This window comes from Cyanistes caeruleus, chromosome 3, assembly GCF_971803275.1.
Source record: "Cyanistes caeruleus chromosome 3, bCyaCae1.hap1.1, whole genome shotgun sequence".
NCBI classification, from domain to species: Eukaryota; Metazoa; Chordata; class Aves; order Passeriformes; family Paridae; genus Cyanistes; species Cyanistes caeruleus.
In genome coordinates this window covers 87323158-87346251 of record NC_141703.1, presented here as the reverse complement: position 1 = coordinate 87346251, position 23094 = coordinate 87323158, and the positions used below count along the sequence as shown (strand labels likewise).

The 23094-nt window shown below is 42.0% G+C and overlaps 2 protein-coding genes across 51 annotated transcripts in view; one reads left to right on the top strand and one right to left on the bottom strand.

Annotated features, from left to right (window-relative positions):
- LOC111944275 (rap1 GTPase-activating protein 1) overlaps positions 1–23094 on the top strand; it is a 60303-nt gene that overhangs the window by 30101 nt on the left and 7108 nt on the right. For 4 of the 49 annotated variants that reach the window (XM_086882602.1, XM_086882593.1, XM_086882585.1 and 1 more), the window contains 7 exons: positions 149–252; positions 2568–2681; positions 7408–7534; positions 7623–7725; positions 10746–10831; positions 10989–11059; positions 17056–17239. In XM_086882602.1, the coding sequence (XP_086738728.1) occupies positions 149–252; positions 2568–2681; positions 7408–7534; positions 7623–7725; positions 10746–10831; positions 10989–11012 (558 nt within the window). In that variant the 3' untranslated portion in view covers positions 11013–11059; positions 17056–17239. Of the gene's footprint in view, positions 1–148; positions 253–2564; positions 2682–3008; positions 3056–5377; positions 6178–7407; positions 7535–7622; positions 7726–10745; positions 10832–10988; positions 13705–14770; positions 14836–17055; positions 17240–23094 lie in introns of those variants that run through there. The other 45 variants (XM_086882597.1, XM_086882589.1, XM_086882579.1 and 42 more) reach the window with 19 other exon arrangements.
- On the bottom strand, positions 13840–21525 carry GSTK1 (glutathione S-transferase kappa 1). 2 transcript variants are annotated; one of them, XM_086882613.1, is made up of 8 exons: positions 21312–21525; positions 20631–20712; positions 19777–19905; positions 19335–19435; positions 18881–18916; positions 16014–16130; positions 15421–15514; positions 13840–14130 (listed from the first exon to the last, which is right to left on the bottom strand). In XM_086882613.1, exons 1-8 carry the CDS (start codon positions 21375–21377, stop codon positions 14090–14092), a joined length of 666 nt encoding a protein of 221 aa, XP_086738739.1. In that variant the 5' UTR covers positions 21378–21525; the 3' UTR covers positions 13840–14089. The 2 variants fall into 2 exon arrangements, with proteins under 2 accessions (XP_086738739.1, XP_086738740.1); XM_086882614.1 differs by lacking the exon at positions 19777–19905 and having other exon boundaries at positions 21312–21497.

Below are 23094 nucleotides of genomic sequence, written 5' to 3'. Positions count from 1 at the left end.
CTCCTTGCACAGATGGAGCTGAGCTCTTGTATTGCAGTAGAGGAGAGGACTTGTATCCATGTTGCAAACTCTTCTCCTATGCTTTCATCTCTGCACAGCTTTTCCCGTCTCGTTCCTCTCCTTTCTGTCATGCTTTCCTTTTTTCTAGTCTTTTGCCTTGCCTGGTAGGAGCCCATCACGTACTCGAGCCAGCCGCTTCCACGGGCGACGGAGTAGTGCCATTGGCATTGAAAACATACAGGAGGAAAAGAGGTATGAGCTGTGGGGAGACAAGACAAAAAGGGTAAAAAAATCAAGAGGAGATGACAAAAGGAACATAGGAAGGTACATATAGGCAGAGGGGGAACCAACAGGAATGAGAACTAAAATGGAAGTGGTTGGAATGGGAAGAAAAGGGACTGATTGTCAGCCAGTGGAGAAATGAACAAATAACAGAAACAGAAAAAAATTAGAAGAGGACATTTGGAATTGGAGAGAATAAGTATTTGAAGAAGAATGGAGGAAATGGGTGGAGGAACATTATAAGATCATTCTTAGATATTGTGCAGTATGATCCAGGACTCTTCAGTTTCTTGTTCTTCACTCACCACTTTTCAAAGACAGTCAGATGAAAGGATGGTATTTGGGAAGGGGATGCTTGATTGTTTGATCATTTTCATGTTAAAATACTCAAATAGGCAAAACTTCTGGTAACTTAAAGGGTTTGTTTTAGAAAGCTTTAAGTTCAAATGACTAGTGCTTAAGTTAGATGGTCTGAGAAATAATTATAATTAATGGATAATAGATAATAAGCTGCTCCAAGGAGTGATTTGGCATATTTGACAGAATTATAACCATTTAAAAGTTGTGTTTTGGTCACGAGAGATTATTTAGTTAAATTATAAATTTCTCTCAGCTCTAGCTGAGACACCATTTTAAGATTATGCTGACTCAAAAGTTGCATGAATGCTCTGCATCTAATATGCAATTTTCCCAGTTGCAAGAATTCCAAGAAACAAGAAGACTGGGTGCAAAAGGGGGAAAGTCATCTCTAATGTAGAAACTACTTATTTTAGGAGGAAATTACTGTATTGTCCCTTCTTTCTTAATGAGGTGCCTATGAACTAGTTTGAATAAAAGCAGAACTTTTGAGAAAAATTAAATCTTCAGGGACAACTACCCTGTAATAATCTAAGCTGTCACAGTAGCCACAGCTTCTCACTCCTTTAAATACTTTTATACCTTAGGTGGCTGTGTTCTTCAATCCATTACTTGTGTACAGTAACCATTTCAAATGTTAGGAAAAAACCTGTAAGACTTTACATATATACATATGACATATAGTCATACATAATACAGGGAAAACCCCTGGATTTATTTTCTTTTTTTTCTCCCCTGCTTTTTGTCTGGAGAGACCTGATGAACTAATTGGCTTATTTAGCTTTCCTTTCACTTACTTGTAAACTTAGATGTGAGGAACAGGGAGCTTGTATTTTCTGAAAAACTTTTTGGGTCATTCTTGAAGGCACAGTTTCGCTAGCAACTGCTCTAACAGTTCATTGTTACTGAAAGCAGATGTGATACTTCCCCTCTATCCCTTTCATCTACCCAATCTTGACTATTCCTTGTGATGATTGCTCAGATCCCTAGTGGGCCTTTCATGGAACTGATTCCACCCATTAATCAAATAGAAAAAGTATCAATTTTCTTTCACTGGATTAATTGTCTGCAAGGTTCTGCCATGAACTGGCTCTTGGAGAAGTCTGATGGGTACGAGGACTGATGGGAAGTGCACTCAGCAAGAATGAAGGAGGCTAGAGCATGCTCTCTTTCTGGGACCAGTGAGCTCAAAGTGTCACGTGTGACTTCACCCTGAAGCTGTAATTCAGTGATATGCAGGCTTTGCTGACAGGTGACCCAGTCCATCCTGCTTGTTAGTGTGTTGTAGGAATTTCAGCGTTGTTTTAATTTTAGAATTACTTTTTGTCAGGGTAATTTCCAGTCTCACAAACAATTCTATTAGCATAAGTAAGGGTCATCATCAGAAACTCAGATGTGAGGGCCACAGGTAGGGTCAACTGGCCAGGAGAGAAGAGGAAGAACTTTGTGACAAGCTCCATCACTGAAGCCCTAAAAACCCGCCCAAAATCTCTTAGCTTTCCTTGCTTTAATTAAATGTACCTCTCATTTCAGTTACTCACACAGACAACTTTCTTCAGAGGTACCTTGAAAAGTCCTAGTAGCAATAACACTTTTGTAACCGTCATATTTACACTCTCTATGAAATTCTATAGCTTCTTAGCACCAATGGAATGGGGAGGATAGAGGAAAAAGTTAAAAAATTAAAGGTGAATACTGAAATTAATTCAGGCTTTTATATCAATTCAAGAGGAGCTTAAAGTTGGCCATTTCCAGATGTCACATGTCACATCTAAGGAGTCTGCCCTTTTCAGCACAACTATGTTTGCTTCCCTTTTACATGTATACAGGTAATACAGCTTTGTAGTGTGTCTTGTAAGGGAATGTTAGAATAGATGGTAGTTAACTCTGGCCCTGGGGTATAGCTGGTTTCTCTTTTCTCCCAGCAGAGACACCACAGAGAGGATACAGAGGGTGTTGGACTGTCCAGGAACTTTCTTTGACCTGAAGTCTGATGGATCATCCAGTCCCAGCTCTCCAGAGTTCCCCAGCAGGAAGAGCAAGTGAGTTGAAAATAAATTTTAGTATTTGAAAGATGCTCACTGTCTCTGGTATTGGCTTAAGTGTGGTGCATGTCTTGCTCTGTTGGAGGCTTTACTGAAATTGTCCACATCAGGCATTGTAGCACCTCAAAAGCTGGATGTCTGGCTGTGGCACAGTAGTTCAGAGCCTGTCAGGAACTTGGCTTTCTTAAACAGACCATGATGAAAGATTGGATCACTTGATTTTGGTTATATCTTTACTGTAATGTGAGCTTGTATCCAACAGGAGACACAAAATCCTAGCTGTCCAATTATCTATGTTTACTCATGTGTATGTTTCCTCTATAGTTTGCTCTGGAGTGATTTTGGAGCTTCATGGAGAAGCTTGGACAAGGGTATGTTGGGATGTTGGGTTGTACTGACGTTCTGCCCCTTTAAGCAGGATTCATGCCGCTGCTCCCAACCAGCGTGAACTAACCTGTCTCCAGTCTCCCCAAAGTGTTACAGCAGGATTCCAGCACGGTCCCATGTGTTGCACCTATGTTTCATTGCTAAAGCATGCCATACCACACCCAGTGGTATGTGCAAAACACTTCATGCAGTAGTCTGCAAGTTAATTCTCCAGTTTCTGTTTGTCAAAAACTGGAAAAATGCAATTTCCTGGTAATGGAGCTTTGCTGCTGCTAAGCTGTATTATACTGGGATGTGATCCTACCTAGAACACTTCAGGGAAACACCCGTTTACATTTCCAAGACTCCAGAACAGCCTGTCTCTAAATCAAAGACTGCAGCTGACTTTCTGGAACATTTTGCCACACCTAATTTTTTTCAAGAGACTTAGGATGAGACCTGTGACAAGAAAGGTAGCAAGTACTTTGTATTAGGGTATTTCCATTTCTCAGGACTGTGGAGACTCTTAAGAAAATTTCAGGAGGTGCCCTAGGACCGGGCGTCTATGGTTATAGTTGCTTCAGGTGCCAAATTTGACAAAGGAAGGGCCTTCCTTACAACTACACCCAATGCTCCCTAAGAATTACAAGCTGGTGACTATCTGCAGTAGTTCAGCTACCCAGTCATATGCTGTAGGCCTGCTCTTAATTTTGTCACAGCCAAGGTGCAGTATTCTGGCATGGTTTTGTGTTTGTACTAGTTTTTTGGTTGTATGAGTGCCCAGAATTTTGGTGTGAAGGAGGATGGGAGCACATCTAGGAGATACAGACCATTTAAGGTGCTAGCTCTGGCAGCTAAGGACTAGAGGGAATGCAGAACATGGAACTGCTGATTGGTCAGCAGCCCCCATCTTCCAGCATTACCACATCATTCCACCTTCCCTTCCTCATCCTGCCTGGGACCTTGTTAGTGACCTAGAAGTTCCTGACAGGCATGTGTGAGGGACTCTTGTTCTGATTAGATAGCTAATTACCTTGCATAATCACCAAGAATTCTGCTTCCCCCACTTCCCAACCCCCATTCTCCATCAGCTAAGGAGGTGAGCCAGCTGCAATGGCTGTTTCAAGTTGGTATCCACATGCTTTCAGAGAGCCAACACAGCATGGGATTTTACTAACAATACTTGCATGAATATTGTTTATGCACATTAGGCATGAACTGTATGATTTGTCAGTCTGTCTGGTTCTGTTCCCAGGGTTCTTTTTCCAGTCATGGACTCAAAACCACTTAGGATCATCAGAAAAAAAAAAAAGAAGTATTTTCATATCTGTGGTGGTTTAGCCCATTCCTGGACAGTTCATTTACAAGGTGGGATGCAGCATGGAGTTTTGCACAATTAGTGATTAGTCAGAGTTAGTGTTGTGATCTCAAAGTTAGGGACTAACCCATGTGCAGCCATACTTCTTGCATGATATCAGAGAAGAGACAGGGAGTTAAGAACTTGTAATTCCACCATGTAAAGCACACAATTTTCAGCAAGACAATATTAGCACAATATTGCAGGAAAAGGCTGGGAGCGTAAAGTCTGTCTTGGAGACAGTTTACTGGCATTCTGCTGAGGTAGCCTACCTGTTTTCCATCAGCTGTGAAACCAGGATCAAGATGTAGGCATACTTGCAATGCAAAAGAGTTCTATCTTGTTCTGGAATAATATATGTAGTCCCTATTAGATAATAGAATGGGCTATCACTGGGAATATGTCATCAGTCCATTCCTGGTTCTATCCATAAAGTCACAAGTAATTTCTGTTACCTCAGAAATGTCCAATGTCATGTTACTGGTCTTACATAATCATTTCAGATTCAGAACTTGGAATGATCAACCTCTTCACCTGTGTTCTACTAAAACCAACCTGGCAATAAGTACAAAGGGAACACATAGGTAATAGATTAACTATTTTACAGTAGAGGCAAAGCAGCACTTACGTTCTGTCCTCGCATGCTGAGTTTAACACACGTTTATGCAGTGATCAGCCAGCAATCCATGAAACTGCATTGTTCACTTGAGCTAACAATGTCTTCTCTCCCACATACAGGGACAATTGTCCTTAGTTTTTCTGCTTTACTGTCCAGGTAGCCTTCCAAATAATCCTTCTTCCCAAGGGACAAACTCAAAAGAATGAACCCAGTCTATGTAACCAAGTAGTAGAGCTCCTGAGGATCAGACGACTCTCTGGGTTGCATCTGAAAAATCAAGCACTGTACTGTGTATGTCCATATCCTAGGAAAAGTACATGGGTTTTTTGTATGTGTGTTTTCCCTCATCAGACACATCTGAGTGGGGACATCAAGCCAAACAGGAGTGGACCGGATGCTACTCAGTCATTGGGTACCTCACTGAAGACACTTGCAAGACTTTTGGGGTGAAATCAGAGTCCTGGCTAAGAGGAGCATGAATGTACTTAGAGGACCTCAAGGACTGTGGAGAGACCGAGTGGCACCAAGTAACGCTCCAATGGCAGTTCCTGGAGCAGGAATTCTGTGAGAATGATAGAAGGAGAGATGGACAGATAGCTCCTGTTGGAGCATTTTGGCTCTGTGCCCTTCCCGTTGCCAAATCAGCAGCCACTGAACCAGCCTCTATTAATGATGGGAACAGAGGCCACCTTCTGTGCAACCCCTTCTCTTCCCTTCCTCTCCCTTCAGATGAGGGAGAATAGTTTGGCCTGCAGAAGGCAAGAGCAGAAGAACACAACTCCACCTCTGTCTCTAGGGCCTTGACACAGGTCAAGAAATGCAGTGCAGAGAACAAGGATGGAGAAACCTGCTGAGGAAGGGTGCTGAGAAGGAGACACTTTGTGGAAATCTAGATCTCACTTCACTTAGATTCATGTTATTGATTTGCTCTGCTAAGGGAGAAGCATGTTGGCCTTCATTTCCTCCAAAATATATTTCCTAATCTCTTGAGGAAATATCTTTGGCCTTTATTGGCCCTGTCTTTACTGTTCTCCCTGTTGCATGCTGGCATGTAATATGCCTGGGACTTTAGGTTTCATTACTGCTTGTAGGTCAAGACTGGCCACATTTTGCAGTGTTTCTGAAGGAATAAATATATTTAGTATGTTAAAGGTGTCTGATCTTTCTTGCCTCTCTTGACATTTTTTTTTGTTCCTTAACATTTTTAAGCATTTCATCTCTCTCTTACTCACTGGTCTCTTTGGGGCTTACATGCACAGTGCACCTTCTACTATGTAAGCGTGTGAGCCTCATGGACTGAATGACTATATCTCCTGAATGACTCTAAGCAGTGGATCCCAAATTCTCAGCTGGGAAGAGCTGACCTTAAGGGTCTTCTTTGATAGATCTGAGACATGCACCAGGCTACCTCAATGTCTGTTCCATTTGATAGAGTGGTGGTAAAAGGATCCAATACAGTTTGCTTTGAATATCCCCTTTGAATGGCCTTGTGGGAGCTAAATTTTAGTGGGACAGACCTACAGGAGTCAGTTTATTGGCAACTGGGCATATGGAAAATCACCAGGATGGGGATCCTCACCTAGGTGTGTTCCTGTCCGTAAGCAGGAGGAAGGCTCTGACGTGTCCATGCAAGAGCTTGGCACTTGATCCTACATAGTTTGACACTGAGACATCCTGCAATAATGCAGAGCTCAGTAATGTGTTTCTACCTCCCTATTGCTTCCTTAAACTTTCTTAGTTAACTGTTCTGTAATACTGGTTAATGTCTGTCTGCTTTCCTGCCTCCTCCTGCTACACCTACCTGTACAGAAAACAGCAGTAACAATTTATAAGCTCTATGACATGCAAAGTATGCTTTTTATGGTCCCTTTGTTCTGCCTGGAATTTCACGTGAGACAAAACATGATAGTCTGAGAGTGGCTGTGGGAATGGGCGGCCCAGGCTGGGTTGCACCTGCCCCTTATACTGAGTTTAACATCTCTTCATCCTGTATTTAGGCTCTTAAAAATCTCTGGTCTCCAAAATAAAATCTGTTGGTTTTAATGAATGTCTAGATATATTTAATACTTAATTGCAGGTGGTGTGAGTCACTCTGCTTTATTACACTTAGGTCTGTGACTTAAAAATTCATTCAGACTTGTCCTTCCACACAGTTATCCAGAATGGAGACAGAATTGGTGTCTCTCCTAAATGATGTAGCAACTAGAAATTAAGGTATGCATGCCAGTTCACCTGAATTCTGTTCCTAGGTGGAAAAACTAGCTGTGGATGAATAATATATTCTTACTGTTTCTGACTGCTATGTAATAAAGCTATGCCTCAAAAAATTCAGTCTGCGTGTAACAATAAGCATGATGATGTTGAATGCTTGCATTTCACAGAATGCTCAGGAGTCAAACTTCAGGATACTGTGTGATGCAGCCACTCTCACGTTCATCATCCAGTGTAAGCAGTTGTTGTAGTGGATTGAGGGAAAATGGAACATCTGAGGAAGAGGAGAATGACAGGGTGGGTGTATGATCTCTAACAAACAGAGGCTACCCTCCCTGATTTTACCAAGTGCATTATTAAAACACATCTTCTTTGCCCTCTCTAGGAGCTGATGTGCTCACTTAAGGGCCCTCCAAAACAGGATTCAATGGTTCAGAGTATGTGGCTGGATGACAGTGACTGCACACCCAGTACTTCTAGCTCACCAGGTAAAAAAGAAAAATAGAAAAAACCCTCTACTTATGCTTCTAGAAGTGTATGAGAGGTTAAGCCAGATCTTCTGTATGCTGTGCTTACTATTTTAGAAGCACAGGTAGATGATAGCCCAGGAAACTGGGAGAGAAGCTGCCATGCAAAGTTTAATGGGGAAAGAATGTTTCAGTGGCATGAATAAATAGTGCTATACATACTGCAAAAGGAGTTACAGACTGCAAAGAATTGAAGTGTTTATGTTTTTCTGTGGAGAGCTATGGTTGCATTTCTGAATGCAGTCCCCATATAATCTAGATAGTTTGGACATAGAATTATAGGAACTGCTTCCTGAACAAAACAGTATGCTCCTGAGAAGGTGGGTAATCAGGAAGCTAACCTGCACTGAGAGGTTTTTGCCAAGGCTGGGCTCTTAGTCTAGTTCTTGATTAAAGCTAACATAGTTGATTAAAATCAGCTTGGATCCATTCACAGTGCAGAGATTATTATAGTTCTTAGCAGTTCTCTCCAGTCCTGTGGCAGGGACAACTGTTGTGTTTCCTGCTGTGGAGCTGGATCACCTGCCCTGATCTCAGACCCTGTTTACAGTTGTGTTTCACTTTGTTAAAATGAACTGGTTGGGACTGAAGCATTTCTTCTTGAGCATCAGCCTTAAGCTAAAATTGGGAAAGTTTAAATCAGTTTCAGTCTGTTTCTGAGAATGAAGCTGTGTAAGATTTTGGGAAAGTATGATTGAAAAGACTCTTTTGAGTTTGGGGAGTCATTAGAAACTGTGAAAGGCAAAACACTAAATGTTTCTTGCTGGAAGATGGGAATAGGAGCATGTTGAGGTGGTAAGAGATACTAGGGATTATATGTATGGCAAGGAAGAGAGTTGGTTGGAAGGAACCGTGAAATCTTTATACGAATTGTGTGGAAAAGGACTGTTTGTAAAGATTACAAGGGTGAGAAAGTGGGGCTAACTTTGGAGCTAACTTTGATGATAGAGTTAGTCTCCACAGCTGCTGTATATGAGATACCAAGAGTGACCATCAGACAGATCCCTGCTTAAAATTGTCTGTATCTTAGCAACAGCATTGAAGATGAGATACTGTCAGATATTCTGCAGAGACCTCTGTTCTGTGAGATATTCCTCTTTTGTTGCGGATGCTGGAGGCAGGGATCCTTTCCATTGGCCTCTGCTGCTCTTCACAGTTAGTTTCTCTATCTGCTGACTTTTTATTGTCTCACAGAATATGAATCATTAATATGCATCACTGAGAATAATCATGTATCATGTAAATCATTAATATGCATCACTGAGAATAATCATGGCAATGTAAATTTTTTAGGTTTTACAAACATGAGGACAGAGAGCAGTATCCTGGTAGTTTAGTTTTGCCTTATTATTGAGTTATCCAGTAAGTATTCAGCCACAGTTAATGCACTGTGTAAAATCAGAATGAATGGATTTTTTTTTTTTTTAATGGAGAAACCTAAGACAAGCCCACTGTGAGTCTAAATCCTATGCTGAATAAACCCAGCATTCCTAACCCATGTACATATTCTTGGCTTCTCCAATTTGCCTTTCAGATTGAGAGAGCAAAGTTACAGGGAAAAAAAAGTCAGCAGTCTGTGGTCATTATGTTCCCAAATCATGATATAAAGAAGTGCCATTGCCAAAATATTTTCTGAGTTGGCTTTAAAGCACCAACATGTCTCATGTGCCAGTGCATGTCACATGAGGCAGAGGTGACTTTCCCCCTAGCCTCAAGGGCAGGATAAAAATTCATCTATAACTCTCCTTAACACTTAGACACTACCAGTTGTGTTAGATATATTTTATTTAGTTACTTGGCCTATTACTCACTTCCTGCAAAAAATACATCATAATTAAATTTCAGCACAGTGGAAGTGGGATATATACAAAATAGAGAAGAACCCTCATATTGTAAATTCATGTTTAAAACCACTATTTAGCAGCATTTGGCAGGGATTTACCAGTTTTGTTTTTAAATCTCATTTTAAAATTACATAAGGACATGACACTGGGAAAGGGGGTAGTCCGCCTTGGAAAAAATACTGAAAAAATAGTTGCATCTCATCCGTTTCCTAGAAAATACTGGTGTGATCACATACAAGTTAAAAAATAAAAAAAAAAAAAAGTGTTCCTCGGAAAATCATCTTAGCTTACCATCTTACTGCAAGAATACCACACTAGCTTTCTTCACTTTCCTGATTGAATGGTGGTTAGATATGCCATCAGAAGTATTCACTTTCCCATTCTACCCCTTAGCACATTCCATACTAACATCAACTCTTTAATTCAAACTCTTTCCATTTTCCTCTGATTTAAAGAAAAGTTATAATAAAGATTTATGTTGTGATGCAGCTATGCATAAATACCCACAAACTATACTGGTTAGGAAATGACCATATTTAGTAATTTTAACCATAGGATGGATAGAAGGGAGGATCACCTAAGAATAAATGTAGAATGGTTTAAGAAGGCTATTGCCTTAAAGACATCTTACTCATTTCTTAAGAAATGTGTATGGTGAATATAAGCTGATTACAGAAAGCAAAAAAATGCTTTTAATTTGTGAATTTTTCAAGTATTGAATCCCTGGTTTTGCCATGGTGTTGATACGTGGTGAGGCAAATTCCTTAAACCCTGAGATGTGGGAATCTCAAGGGATGGGTGAGAGGGAGAAGGAAGAGAAACACTGTGAGCATAGGATTAGAGTCTGCTTCACAAATGTGTATCCTTGGGAATAAGGCACTCAGATTGTCTGGAACCAGTGGCTGATGATTGTTTTTTAAATGAAACGAAAGCAGTCACTTTCCTCGTGTTTCGAGCTGGAATGAGAAATAGGTGAAAGCAACACTAGCAGTTTGGGCATAGGTACACTCCTTTCACTCTTAGCTGTGGATGAGCCACAGATCTGTGAGAACTTTGGAGTAAAACCAGCTATGTGTGCAGCTTCTGGGATACCCTCTTGATTATTTCTGTATTGTTCTGTGCTTGGTTCCCTTCTAGGAAGCAGGTTGCTTCCTTCCAGCAGTGTTGCTGGCTCCACTGGAAAAGGAAAAGGCAGCAAAGCAGAGGCTCAGCACCATAATCCAGTAAGTGCTTTAATAAAATGTTTCCTTCTCACTTGCACAGAGGTAAGGATGGGAGAAAAGAGAGAGGCTTGACTTAGGAGGTGTTGCTTGCTGAGGGTTGAAAGGGCAGCAGGAAGGCGCTTGCAGGGGGAGGTTAAAGCGGTGCCTTGTTCTGCAGGCCTCCATTTTGTGCTGTGTGTGATGTCAGCGCTGGAGCACTGTCTGCTGCACGCAGGGTGAGGAGCACAGGTAATGGACATGGTGGGAGGAGAGCCATGGGCCCCTGGCCATCCCTGCCTCACTGAGACAGTGCAGCAAGGGCTGTACAGCTTCACAGCAAGCAGGCTTGGTCCTTTACCTTTCTCCCCATGCCATCTTCCACGGCCAGCAGCTCTGGCCTGTCTGATTTACCTAAGTGCTTCCTTTCTCAGTTGCCTCTTCCCTCTCAGGGAGCAGCATTTTCCACTGAGATTTTGCTCTCTGCCCTAATCTAGGCAGTTTCTTTGTCTTTGTTCTGTTCCTTTGCTCAGATGCAACCTACCTTTCTCTGTGCCTAACCTCTGTTTTTTAGTTTCCTTACTTTACAGAACCCCTTTCTGTTGCTCATTTTCTGATGTGCCTATCTGTACACTTGCTTATTTGCTTTCAGCCTAGCATTACTGGGACCTATTTGTCCATGCCAGTTTCACAGCTTTTCTGGACATGGGAAGTGGGACTTAATTTCCTGGTGAGGTCTGTAATAGAGCAAAGGGGAAAACAACTTCAGGTTTGTTCCCTAGAATTCATAGTCCAGTTTTGTTGAGAGTCTCCTTTTTTGCTCAGTAGCCCCTTTGCCCTGTATCTTCCCTGGCCTGACAGCTAAACAGCTGCCTTGAAAGTGGTGAGGAGTGAGGCTCTCAGGGACTAGTTTAGTATATAGCTGAGTAGTGTATCATCTTCATGGAAGAAAATTCTTCCAGCTATTCCTAAGTATTCCTAAAGAGCTGGTAGTTCTTATTGTTGCTGTTTAGATCTTCAGTGCTCGAGTTGTAGCTGCCCTGCCACCTTGTGGCATTCAGAGCAGTCAGGTGAACAGTCCAGCTCCACGTGGTGGTGGCCACTGGTGCCGCAGCAGATCAGAGGGGAGCTGGTACCACCAGACTCTTTCAGTGTGTGCTATGACAGAGATCAGAACTGAGCATCACAGTTCAGCTGCTAGCTGCTGTTTACTGGGGTCATCCCCAGAGTGTCTGCCAAGAGCTTGTGCTCACATCACAGCTCTGTAACACAGGAGCAGGGGCAGAACAAGGAGCAGGGGGTAAACAAGGGGCAGAACTCCCACAAAATTCTGCTCCCAAACAGGCAAATTTTGCTCAAAATAGGTACAGAGTCAGAATTGCAATCATCTGCAAACTCACTGATACAAATGCAAAGGCTGTGGTTTTGCATTTACTGGTGGCTATTACAGGCAATAAGCAATGTCTCTCAGTAGTGCTTAAGTATGATTTTAGTATCTAAGGTTTTGAGCATTTAATTTCCACTGATTAGAAGTAGGTCAAGGAGCATTTAAGATAATTTTGTGAAATATATTGCAGTCTGTAGGATCCATGTCTTTCAGTCCATCTGCCAAATCAACAACTTTCTGCCACAAAGGCTGGCTATTTTTCAATTGATCTGGTTCAAAGAACAAAGTTTCATGAGACCCTGCTTTTCACTGTGAGATTACTTCCAGATGTTCCCTGAATTCTCACCATCTCCTTACCAGAGTTCATTATTTCCACAAAAGGGCATTTTACCCACTCCTGACACAGCACTACTGGCTTAAAGTGATGTTTTAAGTAATTCCATTTTATCACAATCTCTGAATCAGTTTGATAGCACAGATTGGAAACTAATAAGTTTCAGGGAAGAAATGGCAAAAAAATCTCTTTAACATAGCTTCAGGTGACTCAAAGAAACCTATGGCACCCACATACTGGTAACTTCCTTGTCATTCTAACTTCTCTTATCTCTCACAAAGATTTCCTTAAGTTCCAGGCTGGATTTGCCCAAAGACTAATGGGTGTACTGGTAGAAAGGAGGAAGGACTCCTACAATCCTAGAGTATTTCCTGAAGAAATGAAAGAAGTAAAAATTGTGGATGGGGGAACAAATGATACTGCCACAACACTTAGAGCTGTAACTACATGAAGGATGCAGAATTTTTTTCTGATGCTTTGTTCCAGGATTTGCTGTTCAAGTGAAAATACATGAATATGCTTTACCTTAAAGTTCAGAAAAAGACAAAACAGGGAATTTCAGCTGCTGCTGTTTCATTCAGTGATGCATCAGAGAGTGTGGAATCATTGAGAAATCAAACTTCATATAAATCAAATTTCCATGTGTTATTCCAATTCACCTGATACAGGGCCAGGCTCAAACTGTTTCCACGTGAATTTTCTTCATTTTATTGTTTGCAACCTTTTCCGCTGCAGACTACATGATTGGAAGTCCTTCACAGCTATATCCAAATCACCTTTGGGTAGGCAGCAATTAGGGCATCCTTGAAGAAGCAAAACAGAGTTTTCTTCAGTTACCAGCTGAACCTACAATGGTGTTCACTACCATCCTCCAAAGACATTATTGTAACACTTGGATTCATTAAAAACCCCTGCTGCAAAGTTTGGGGTTGGTGCCACGTGTGTGGTGGTTTCCTCAAATATCAGTCACTGCAGAGCAAGGTGTATCAAATATTGTCCAGGATGTGGACAGTTCCTTTTAAAATTCTTGATGGGCTCCCTAGACTCTTCTTTGGGCTTGAATTGTGTCCTTTCCAGCTGCCATGATGCAAAGTAAAAGGAAGCATTAATATCTTAGCCTGTGCTTCTTATGTCTATGTAGTACACTGGACTTAAAATAAAAGGAGAATGTGGCCAGCTTCTCTTAGGTTGTGTGTGTTTATAAAAGGACAAGCAGGAAGACATGAGAAACGCAGAGATTGCAGTCCAGTACCTACGTAATCCTCATGTTTTTAGGGTAAAGGAAAGAAAACCAGCCAGGAAAGAAGAAGGTTCACTCTGCAAGAAGTTAAATCTTTAATGCTAATCTCTGATATGTTGAAAGAAAAGAAACACATTTGTGTTGGTAAACACCTCACCAGGCTGGCAAAACTTGAAATTCTTCAAAATTAGAGATGAGACCAAGCAGTAAAGTGAACTGTTAAGGGTGAGAAAGGCATCTCTCCATAAAATTGAATACATTCAGATAATCACTGAAGATTGACATATATATTTTCTTTCTTATATATTTCCCTGGGACTTTTCACATCTTAGGACTTGGAACTGGTCCCAGCCATTTTTCACCTGTAAAACAAACCAACACGAAAGAGACAGTTAAAATGTAATCCATACAAGTGATTGGCTGGTCATTTTTCTGCAGCAGGATTACTGTTCCTGCTCTCATGAAGGGTAATTGCTGGTGATGGAATACAGATTTATATCTTGTTTGGTGTGCTTCAGCCAGCTCCATAAATCTTTCACTGTCTAGTCATAACTGAAACTATGCAGAAGAATTATTTTCCTCCATTACAGATGAGACATTCTGCATGTCAGGGGTACTCCATATGAGGGAGAAATCAGTTCTTTTTAGGACTCATTTTGGGGGGACTGGGAGTTAAAAAAAAAAAGAGTGCAAGGCTGGGGAGTCAATGAATCAAAAAGAAAATCTGATTAAATCCTTGGAGCTGAGACTAGAAACCAGGCTACAACATCCAAATCAGTGACTAGTGTAGTGGGTGTTGGGTACTCTTCTTCCTGACTCTCGTGTTCATCAAGAATATTTTATAGAATCAGAAACTCATCCAAAAGACTGAAAAAAAATAAACTCTCAAAAAATTTCTCTTTTGCTAAAGCCTGTGACTAATACTAATTTGCATTAATTAATACTTTCTGCTGAATGTTTTCCACAAATGTGTGAGCTAATTATGTGCATAACTCTTTCTAGAGACACTCTCTCAAGTGCCACATCTTGAGATGAATAATCAAATGCCTTCTAACTCATAAAAACAGGTGACTTTAGTTTTATTATTTATCACAGTCTACTTCAATCTCTTAAAGCATTTAAAGTGTGTGTTCAGTTAATAGAAAAATGAAAAGAAGGATGGTCAGTATATGAACAGCTGTGTAGGTAGACACAAGTTATGGATTGGGGAGTTGTAATAATGTGTTTTTACTAAGAAGGAACCAATATAAACTGAAAATGTTAGAATGATTAAAAAAAAATAAGAAAGCAGTACCAGCCATAGTCATAATCCTAGCCAAGGCCTACTGTCTAGTAGCAAAAGGTTACACATGAATATTTTGAGAACTAAAGAGTTTCAGTACTATTTTGAGAATAGCACATGGAGCACAAAGCCTTGAAACATACCAAGAGACGATGGAGAACTCAAGTTACTTGTGATCTTGAAAAGGTTCATTTGGTCATTTTAAGTGTACTGAGACCGATTTCAGTCAGCAGTTTCATTCCAGGAGAAGGATAACCAATATTATTTAACATTTGAAAGCCCTTAAGAGTGTTTTACTCAGCTGCATTACATATTTTGTTCCAAGAGGGTGAAAGCATGAAACCAAAGTGATGCAATGAGGTAGACTCACCTATAATGCTGCCTAGCAGCTCTAAACGGTCAGAGCCAAAAAACAGATGAGGCTTCCCATCATAATGTGCCACAACAGCAGGCATCCCAAATGCCTATTGACACCATGGAGATGAAACAGAGAATGTTATAATGGGAGAGTTTCTTGCAGACATATCATCAATCTTCAGGAATAAATAATTCCCAGTAACTTTTTTTTTCCTCCCCTTCTTTTAACCTTCTTCATTCTTAAAGATAAGCCTAATGAAGCCATCTGAAAGTAGATGACTCTCTAGAGCCCGTGTACCCCTTTTGAAGGTGCATGAAAAACCTGATTAATTCACAGTTCTATTCCAAGTAGCAATAAATGTATTCTTATGTACTGATCCTGTTCTTGCTGTGCAGCTGGAATGAGCTGAGTGGGTCACCCTTGCTTTCCCAGATGACAGCAAGATAAATTACCAACAACAGTGAGGTGGCTTTCACACACACTGGAAAACAAGGAGTCTATATAGTGTTTTCTAATCATCATCCTCCTTGTTCCTTGCTTCCCTGTATTCTTAAGAGGGAAGGAATACATATCTGTGAAGCCCAGTGCCATTGGAAGCATCTCACCCCATATTTCAGTGCTTCAGCTGTTGTCTCTTTCAGTCTGTCCTTCACTGTAGGGGATGAAATCATTTCAAGTGCCTTCTGGGAGAGCTCTGCTGAGAGCCCAGCCTGTTGGGCAGCCTGTGAAAAGACGATACAATTAAGAATACTCTGAAAGTAAATACTCTTAATTCCTTCCCTGGTCTAATTACTTTAATCTTCAGTATTATCACCTAAAGTCTATTGACAAAAAATTTCAAAATACTCTTGAAGCACTTTTTACACAACTGTCTTGCTGTATTCCCAACCTATTAATCAATAGGTTTATTCAATTTAACAACATTCAGATAACAAAGTAGAAGAGACATTTTAAATCTCCCAAGTCCCAAATCTGCACTTTTTTTCCCAGGAGTTCCTAAGCCGAAGGAAAAAATAATAAAAAAAAGAACCTTTGATACAATGACTCATTAGCTACCTTATAAGAAAACTCGAACTGGTGTTATGAAAAATAAAATCTCACTGTACGAGCCTACCAAGACAGAAACAGTTTGTATGACAAGTGTGGCCACATGGGATCTATAAGTGACACTGCATGAAAGACACTAAATCACAGAGGTTAAGCAGTTGCTGGTGTTACTGCTGTATCTTTTCCACTTCTCCTGAGCCTCTGCTACACAGCAATGAGACAAAGTAGCCAAATTTAAAGGCCCAATGTTTATCTGGGAACAGTGAAGTACAAGTGCCCTTTGAATAAAGCATTTCACAAAAAGAACACAAAAACCAATCCCCACCCAAAAAAACACAACAAGAAAACCCAAAAAACCCCAACACTGCATATGGACAAGTAATCCTGCACATGCAGGTGTTAATGACTCTTTCTTTCAGTTACTTTTTTTCATGCACCTTCTCCTGCTAACACATCAGGGAGATGAGGGACTCTTTTTGACTGTGCTTGAACAGGAGGTTAAACAAGTGTACCACTGGACTAGAACAGAATGCTTGGTAGCCACAGTGTTTAGACTGCAATATTTACACAGTGATGTGTTATCTGTCCTCACCATTTCAGGGCAGGAAGAGGATTTAAGTGGACTGGGGCAGAATTCAGACCGTGCATCGCTGCTATAGCAATTTATGTGAAGCTACTGCTGACTAAATAAAGAAGTAAAAAAATACTAAGTAATTATTGTCAAGTAAAAAACAGTTCAGTTTTTCTGACTGATGTGTAAAATAAATTCACCTATAAAGACTCAGATTATTGGTTGGAATCTCTCACCCACCTTTGGATAACAAATTTCCAGAAGAGAGGAAAGTCTAGTACTTGTTGCAGGAGTGAATGAAGACAGACAGAAGCAGACAAGAGGACACCTCCCTCTCTGCCTTGATGAACAGGGGGGATACTCATCAACTGCCAAACTGCGACTGAATTAGAGATCATTCTGAGTATGAAGTTCGGCACTGAAGTTCTGCTGTCCTTGCTTTATTTAAGTAATGATGGATTCAGAGGCTATGTGACAACGTTCTGTATGTATTTATTCACTGGTTCTAGCTGGAATGGAACTGCTTTTCACAGCAGCTCCTGTAGTTTTGAGTTTCAGATCTGTGACCAAAACAATGCTGATAACATCCTAATTATTTTAGCTATTGATGAATGATGTCTGCACGGTGTCAAGGCAGTATCTGGTTCTCACTCTCCCCACCACAATGAATAAACTGGGGCTTCACCAGAGGCTGGGAGATGACCTGAACTAACCCAAGAGACAGACCATGCCACATGCCATGCTCAGCAATAATTAGTGAGGAGGGGGTTTAGGCAGGTTACCTTTTTCTTAGGAACTGGCTGAGCATCAGTCTACATGTAGGTGGTTCTTTATTTTCTTTCACTCTGCTTCCACTTTTCCTTTGCTTATTAAGTAATTTTATCTCAACCCACAAGTTTACTGGCTTTTATTCTTCTTTTCCTCTTCCCCTGTCCTCATGGGCAGTGGGAGGAAGCAAGTGAGCACCTGTGTGGTGCTTGGCTGCCTACCATGGTGAAAGTACCACACTTATATCCTTCAAATCTTGCTTCTTAAAAAGGAAAAATGCAAACCTTTGCTGAAATTTTGGTAAAAATGCTATGCTAAGATTAAGCTGAAGTGCAAGGACTGGACTTGGGAGGGAATAGCAAGACAAAGTTTCAGATTTCAGCAAGGGATGTTGGATAGGAGAGACTAGTCAAGGACAACTCCTCTCTTCATATTCCAAGAACTTATAAAATAATGAAGAAAGGAGAGACCTTCAAGAGTATCTCCTAGTATAGTAACTTACATTCCATTACAGCTTTTACTGTAATAAACAAAATCAAAAAGGAAAAAGAAGTACATCAAGAGTATAATTTCCAGGTATGTAAAAGGGCACTTTCACATAATACAAAAATAATACATAATACAAAATAATACATAATACAAAATATAGCACTGAGCTTAATAGAAAATCTGACTCCATCACTCTAAGGAAAGTCACCTTCGCCAGGTGTTGCATTCCACCTGAACATTTCATATAGTAGGAACACCTCAATGCATTCTGGTGAAACTATTTCAACTTTAATGACTGTTAATAAAACAGTATCAGAAGATAACTCAATGTCTAGCCTGGGTATCTTGCCACATGAACTAAAAAAAAATAAAAAAAATAGGTGTCTTCTGGTTCTGAGTGTTATGTAAAACATGACAGGGGAAAAAACCCCAAAATTCCAAACTGTCGGGGTGCGATGCTGGTGGCTCGGAACAGAACTGCAAGGGAATTTAAATCCACTTTTTTCATTTGACAAAGATGTCTTTATTACTGATCAAAGTCATCAATAAGAATCTATATGAGAAAAGCAGAAGCACCAAGGAAAAGGAGACACTTACAGCCAATATGTTCTCTGGCTGACTGATATCTTCATGCTGGTAAAAGAATAAAATAAGTAGATCAGTATTTAAGGAACAAAAGCTTGGCTCTGTATTTAAAAGTAAGTTTTCTAAGAAAACAAAAATAATCGTAATACTAGTTGCTGGAGAAATTACCTCAGAAAAAATCTTAAGTCACCTAATCTAGGAATGTATTGAAGTATTTTCTGATATGAACCACTGACCCACTGGTCCAGCCTGTAGGACCCACCATATATACCTAAAAGAAGGCAAATTAACTGATTGTAAGCTAGTTCTTTTCGTAGTGGCTTCTGAACCACTGTGACCTTAAGTTCCTGCTATGACTTTTCATTAAAAGACATTTTCTTCCTCTTGCTGGAATTCCACATTAGAATGATGTGGGACAGGAAGGGTGACAGAAAGGGTCAAGAAGCTGGCTGCATCAAATACTGACCTGTGACCAAAACCGCATCCAGAACTCCCTAGATAAGGGCTCCAGGTACTGTGGGTTTGTCATGTCCGTGGCTGTGATAAAGCGCATGGCCGTCAGACTGTCTGGATTCGTGGGGAGACAGAGAAACACTCAGACAAGGCACAGCATCAGGAGCAGTGTGGTCTGCACAACTTCTACCTAAGCACAGTGTGATCTCCCCTGTAACAGCCCTGAGAAACCCACAGTCTGTACAGCAAAGCTCGTGTGGATCCAGAGTTATCTCCCGTGCTAGTAACATCCACAGCCGTATTTCTCCAGAAAGTTCTTTCATGGCTATGAATGCACAGACTTCGTACTGCTCACAGGTTCAGGAAAAGGCTGCACACAGGGAATTCACCTTTACTGGTAGGGAGAACTGGAACAAGAAGTGCTAGGGATGAGAAGTACCAGCTAAGACTCTTACTTGTGCCCAGGATACGCTGGAAGTCATCTGCGGACATGTGTACAGGCACCTGGTAGTATTTTGCCATCCTTTTCATATCCTTCAGCATGTATTCACCTCGCTTTGGTAACATTGCTGGTGGCTTGTTACCTTTTAGGAGAAAGTTCTGTTGAGATTTCCAGCTGTATTATAATAACACTGAACAAACTGGATGAATTATGCCTCATATGTACATGTACCAAAAGTATAATTTCATACTGGCTCACTGAAAGATACTTGGCTTTTCCAAAGATAATGCTATGATTTATGGTTTATTTCAGTTTTTTACATATCAAAGCTTTAAGATAGCTGAATCAGTTTTAAACCAAGGTACAAATGTCCTAGCAGGGATTTATGTTGATTCAGACAGATGACTTTAAGCTAAACAACTCGTAATGCATGGGTAAACAAACCGATGTAAAGGCTTGTTAATTCATGATTTATAAGTCTCGGTAATGTAATTAAGGTCATGAACACTGTTTCAGGACATACTTGTATCCTTCCTGCATATCACAAAGTGCAAGTGTTCCACAGATTAATTCTGGTTTAAAATCTAACTCTAGGAAAACACTCCATATCAAGTTATTTATTTTACTGTATTTTAGAACTGATGAGCTTTGGTATAGACTTTCTGTGTAGTTGCAACAGCGTGAAATTCCTTGTGACTAATTTCTCAATCCCCTTGGAACTCCACAGCCCTATAGTTAATCTGTTACTGGTGCCAAAACTTAGTTCAGAGCTGTCTCTGCGTGGGCTCTGCACACACCAAGGGCCTGCACACCAGTGCTGTGCCCCAGTGAAGGAGGTGTCTCCCTACATCTCCCTGTACTCCATACCAGTTTGTTGCATTATGCCACCAAGGAAAGCTGGACGGAAGCGCAGGTCAATATTCCAGATGTGCCGGTACCGGCAGAGAACCTGCAACGTGAAAGAGTTGTGAGTGATTCACAGTCTGTAGATGCCTATAGAGCTGTGTGCAGCTAAGGCAGTAAATACTACAGATAAATCCTTTCCTACTCTATTAGGGCCAGTCCTAAAGCCTTTCTTGGGTGCTGCCAGAGAACTCTGATCTCAGAAAAACGGAGGGGTCTCTATTTGTGTCAAGACTATCCAAGCCTAAGCAGGGGTAAGTAAGGGAAAGATCAGGCTCATGTCATGATCAGGACACTCGCACTTGTTGAATATGAAAACTATCCCCTAAGCAAAATGTTCAGCACTAACTCCTGCACTTGGCGTTTGGCTCGGACACGCTTCCCTGTTGTCCCTGGATTTCAACACGCGAGAGAGAAACCCAGGCACCCCTCAGGGGTGAGGGAAAAAGGAACTACGGGGCGCAAAGGGCGCTGCCAGCAGCCAGCGGCCGAGCTGCCCTTGAGCAGCCCTTCCGAGGGGGAGGCGGCGGCGGGACCGGCCGGGCGCCAGAGCCGCTCGGGCACCGCGGAGACCCGGCAAGGGCCTCCCTCCCTCCCTCCCTCCCTCCCTCCCTCCCTCCCTCCCTCCCTCTGCCGACCCCTCACCTCAAACGCCAGCCAGGAGTACGGGGAGATCACATCGTAAAACAGCTCCACGACCGTCCGGCCCATCCTGGCCCCGTGCCGTGCCGGAGCAGCAGCAGCAGCAGCAGCAGCCCTGAGCAGGGAGCGGGAGCGGGCGGCGCTTCCGCCGCGGCGGGACGGAGCCTCCCCCGCCGCCCCTCCGCCTCCGGCTCCGGCTCCGCCTCCGCCTCCGCCTCCCCGCGGCTGCTGCTCGCTCGGCCCGGCCCCGCGCCTCGCCTCGCCGGCTCTCCGGCGAGCCCCGGGCTGGGGCGGCAGGGCTCCGGGACGGAGCCAGTGCCCTTGTGCTTCTAGAGGCCGGGGGAGAGCAGGCTCCCGAGGAGGGAACACGGGAGCTGACTCAGCGGAGCAGTCCAGCATGTTTTCCCGGGAGCACGGCTTCCCTGCCGGATCAGCAAGCGGTTTTATCCCCTTACCCTCCATTTTCCCCACACTTGTTCTTCCTCCATTCACGTAAGCCCTTCTCTTTCCCCGCTTTTGGTTCCCTGCCCATTCCACAGGGAGTCCTTATGCAGTCCCCAGACGCTCTCGTTCTGCCACGGCTCCTTCCCCAGTGCAGTGGAACCCTTTATGTTGGACGTGATCTGGAACGTGCTCCTGGACCCCTCCTTTGGCTGTAATCTTGATTTTTATTTTTTTTTAAAGCAAAGCAGCTTTCTGAATCACGAGTAAGTTTAACTCAAGAATGAAAAACCTGAAAGGTCAACAACAGTTTGTGACCCCTCACTGAAGTATTTTTTTAACACCTGAGCACCGGGCAGTGAGTCAATCGTTAAGAAAGTATTTGGGAGAGAGGTGAGAAACTTAAGTGTGAAGTCCTTACCAAGCATATTGGTAGCAAAAAAGAACGAATGAGTGACTGAATAAAAATTCTAGTTAGGAGAATTGGTAGGGTTTCTCCAAAGGGAAATCCTCCCTTACATTTTCTTCAAAGGGTCAAAAATAGTGCAGAGTGTGACTTCAAAGAGTTGCAATAAGTCAATGCCTCCGGCATCCTCTGGGGTCTGTGGGCTCCTCTCTTCAGGCCACTGGAGCCTGAGGATGTGACTGCTGCTTTCCCGAGTTCTGGTTCAGCCAGTGGAGAGGCTGAGTGTGTGTCCCAGAGAGATACACATGTACACACAGAGGTGACTCCAACACAGCTGGCTACACAGTCTGCAACAAGCGCTGTTGCCTGTAACCCCACTCACAAACAACTTCCTTTCGTACCTGTTTTTTTCCAAGAGTTTGAAAGATGGATTTCTAATGAGCTCAGCTGTAGCCTGATTCTCTTGGGTTTCATCCTGTATGCATCTATTTTCATGCCTTAGAAGAGAAACTTTTCCTGATAGATCCCACAGTTAATCCAGTTTACATCTTTTATTAATCTTGTATTGTTAATATGCTTTTAATTCAATTACTCCAATTATCCTAAAAATTTCCTTGTGCAGGTGCCATTCAGGTGCAGGCAGAATTCTGTAGGAGTTTGGCTACAAATTTTAACACATTCCCAGTATCCCACTTACTCAGTCACACTGAGGATTATATACCCCAGTCACCTGGGGAGCACTCAGTTTAACTGGATCATGCCTATGGCATCAGTTGTTGCCATCTCTGAGTCCCTAGGGATTCCTTCTTCCTGGTCACTGCCTGGTGCACCTGGAGAGGAGAAGTTCTGTCCTGTGTAGATAGTTCTGACAGGGATAAATAGCTTGCTACACCTTTTTCTGGCACAGAATTGGTTGCCCCTGCTGGTTTCTGCTGTCTT

Coding starts and splice junctions, on each gene's coding strand:
- GSTK1 (XM_086882613.1), bottom strand. CDS start 21,377: ATGGGCCGGACGGTCGTGGAGCTGTTTTACGATGTGATCTCCCCGTAC. Junction 19,906..20,630: donor TGGCATAATGCAACAAACTG/GTATGGAGTACA, acceptor TTCTCCTAAAAG/GTAACAAGCCACCAGCAATG. Junction 14,131..15,420: donor GCTGCTAGGCAGCATTATAG/GTGAGTCTACCT, acceptor TTTGTTTTACAG/GTGAAAAATGGCTGGGACCA.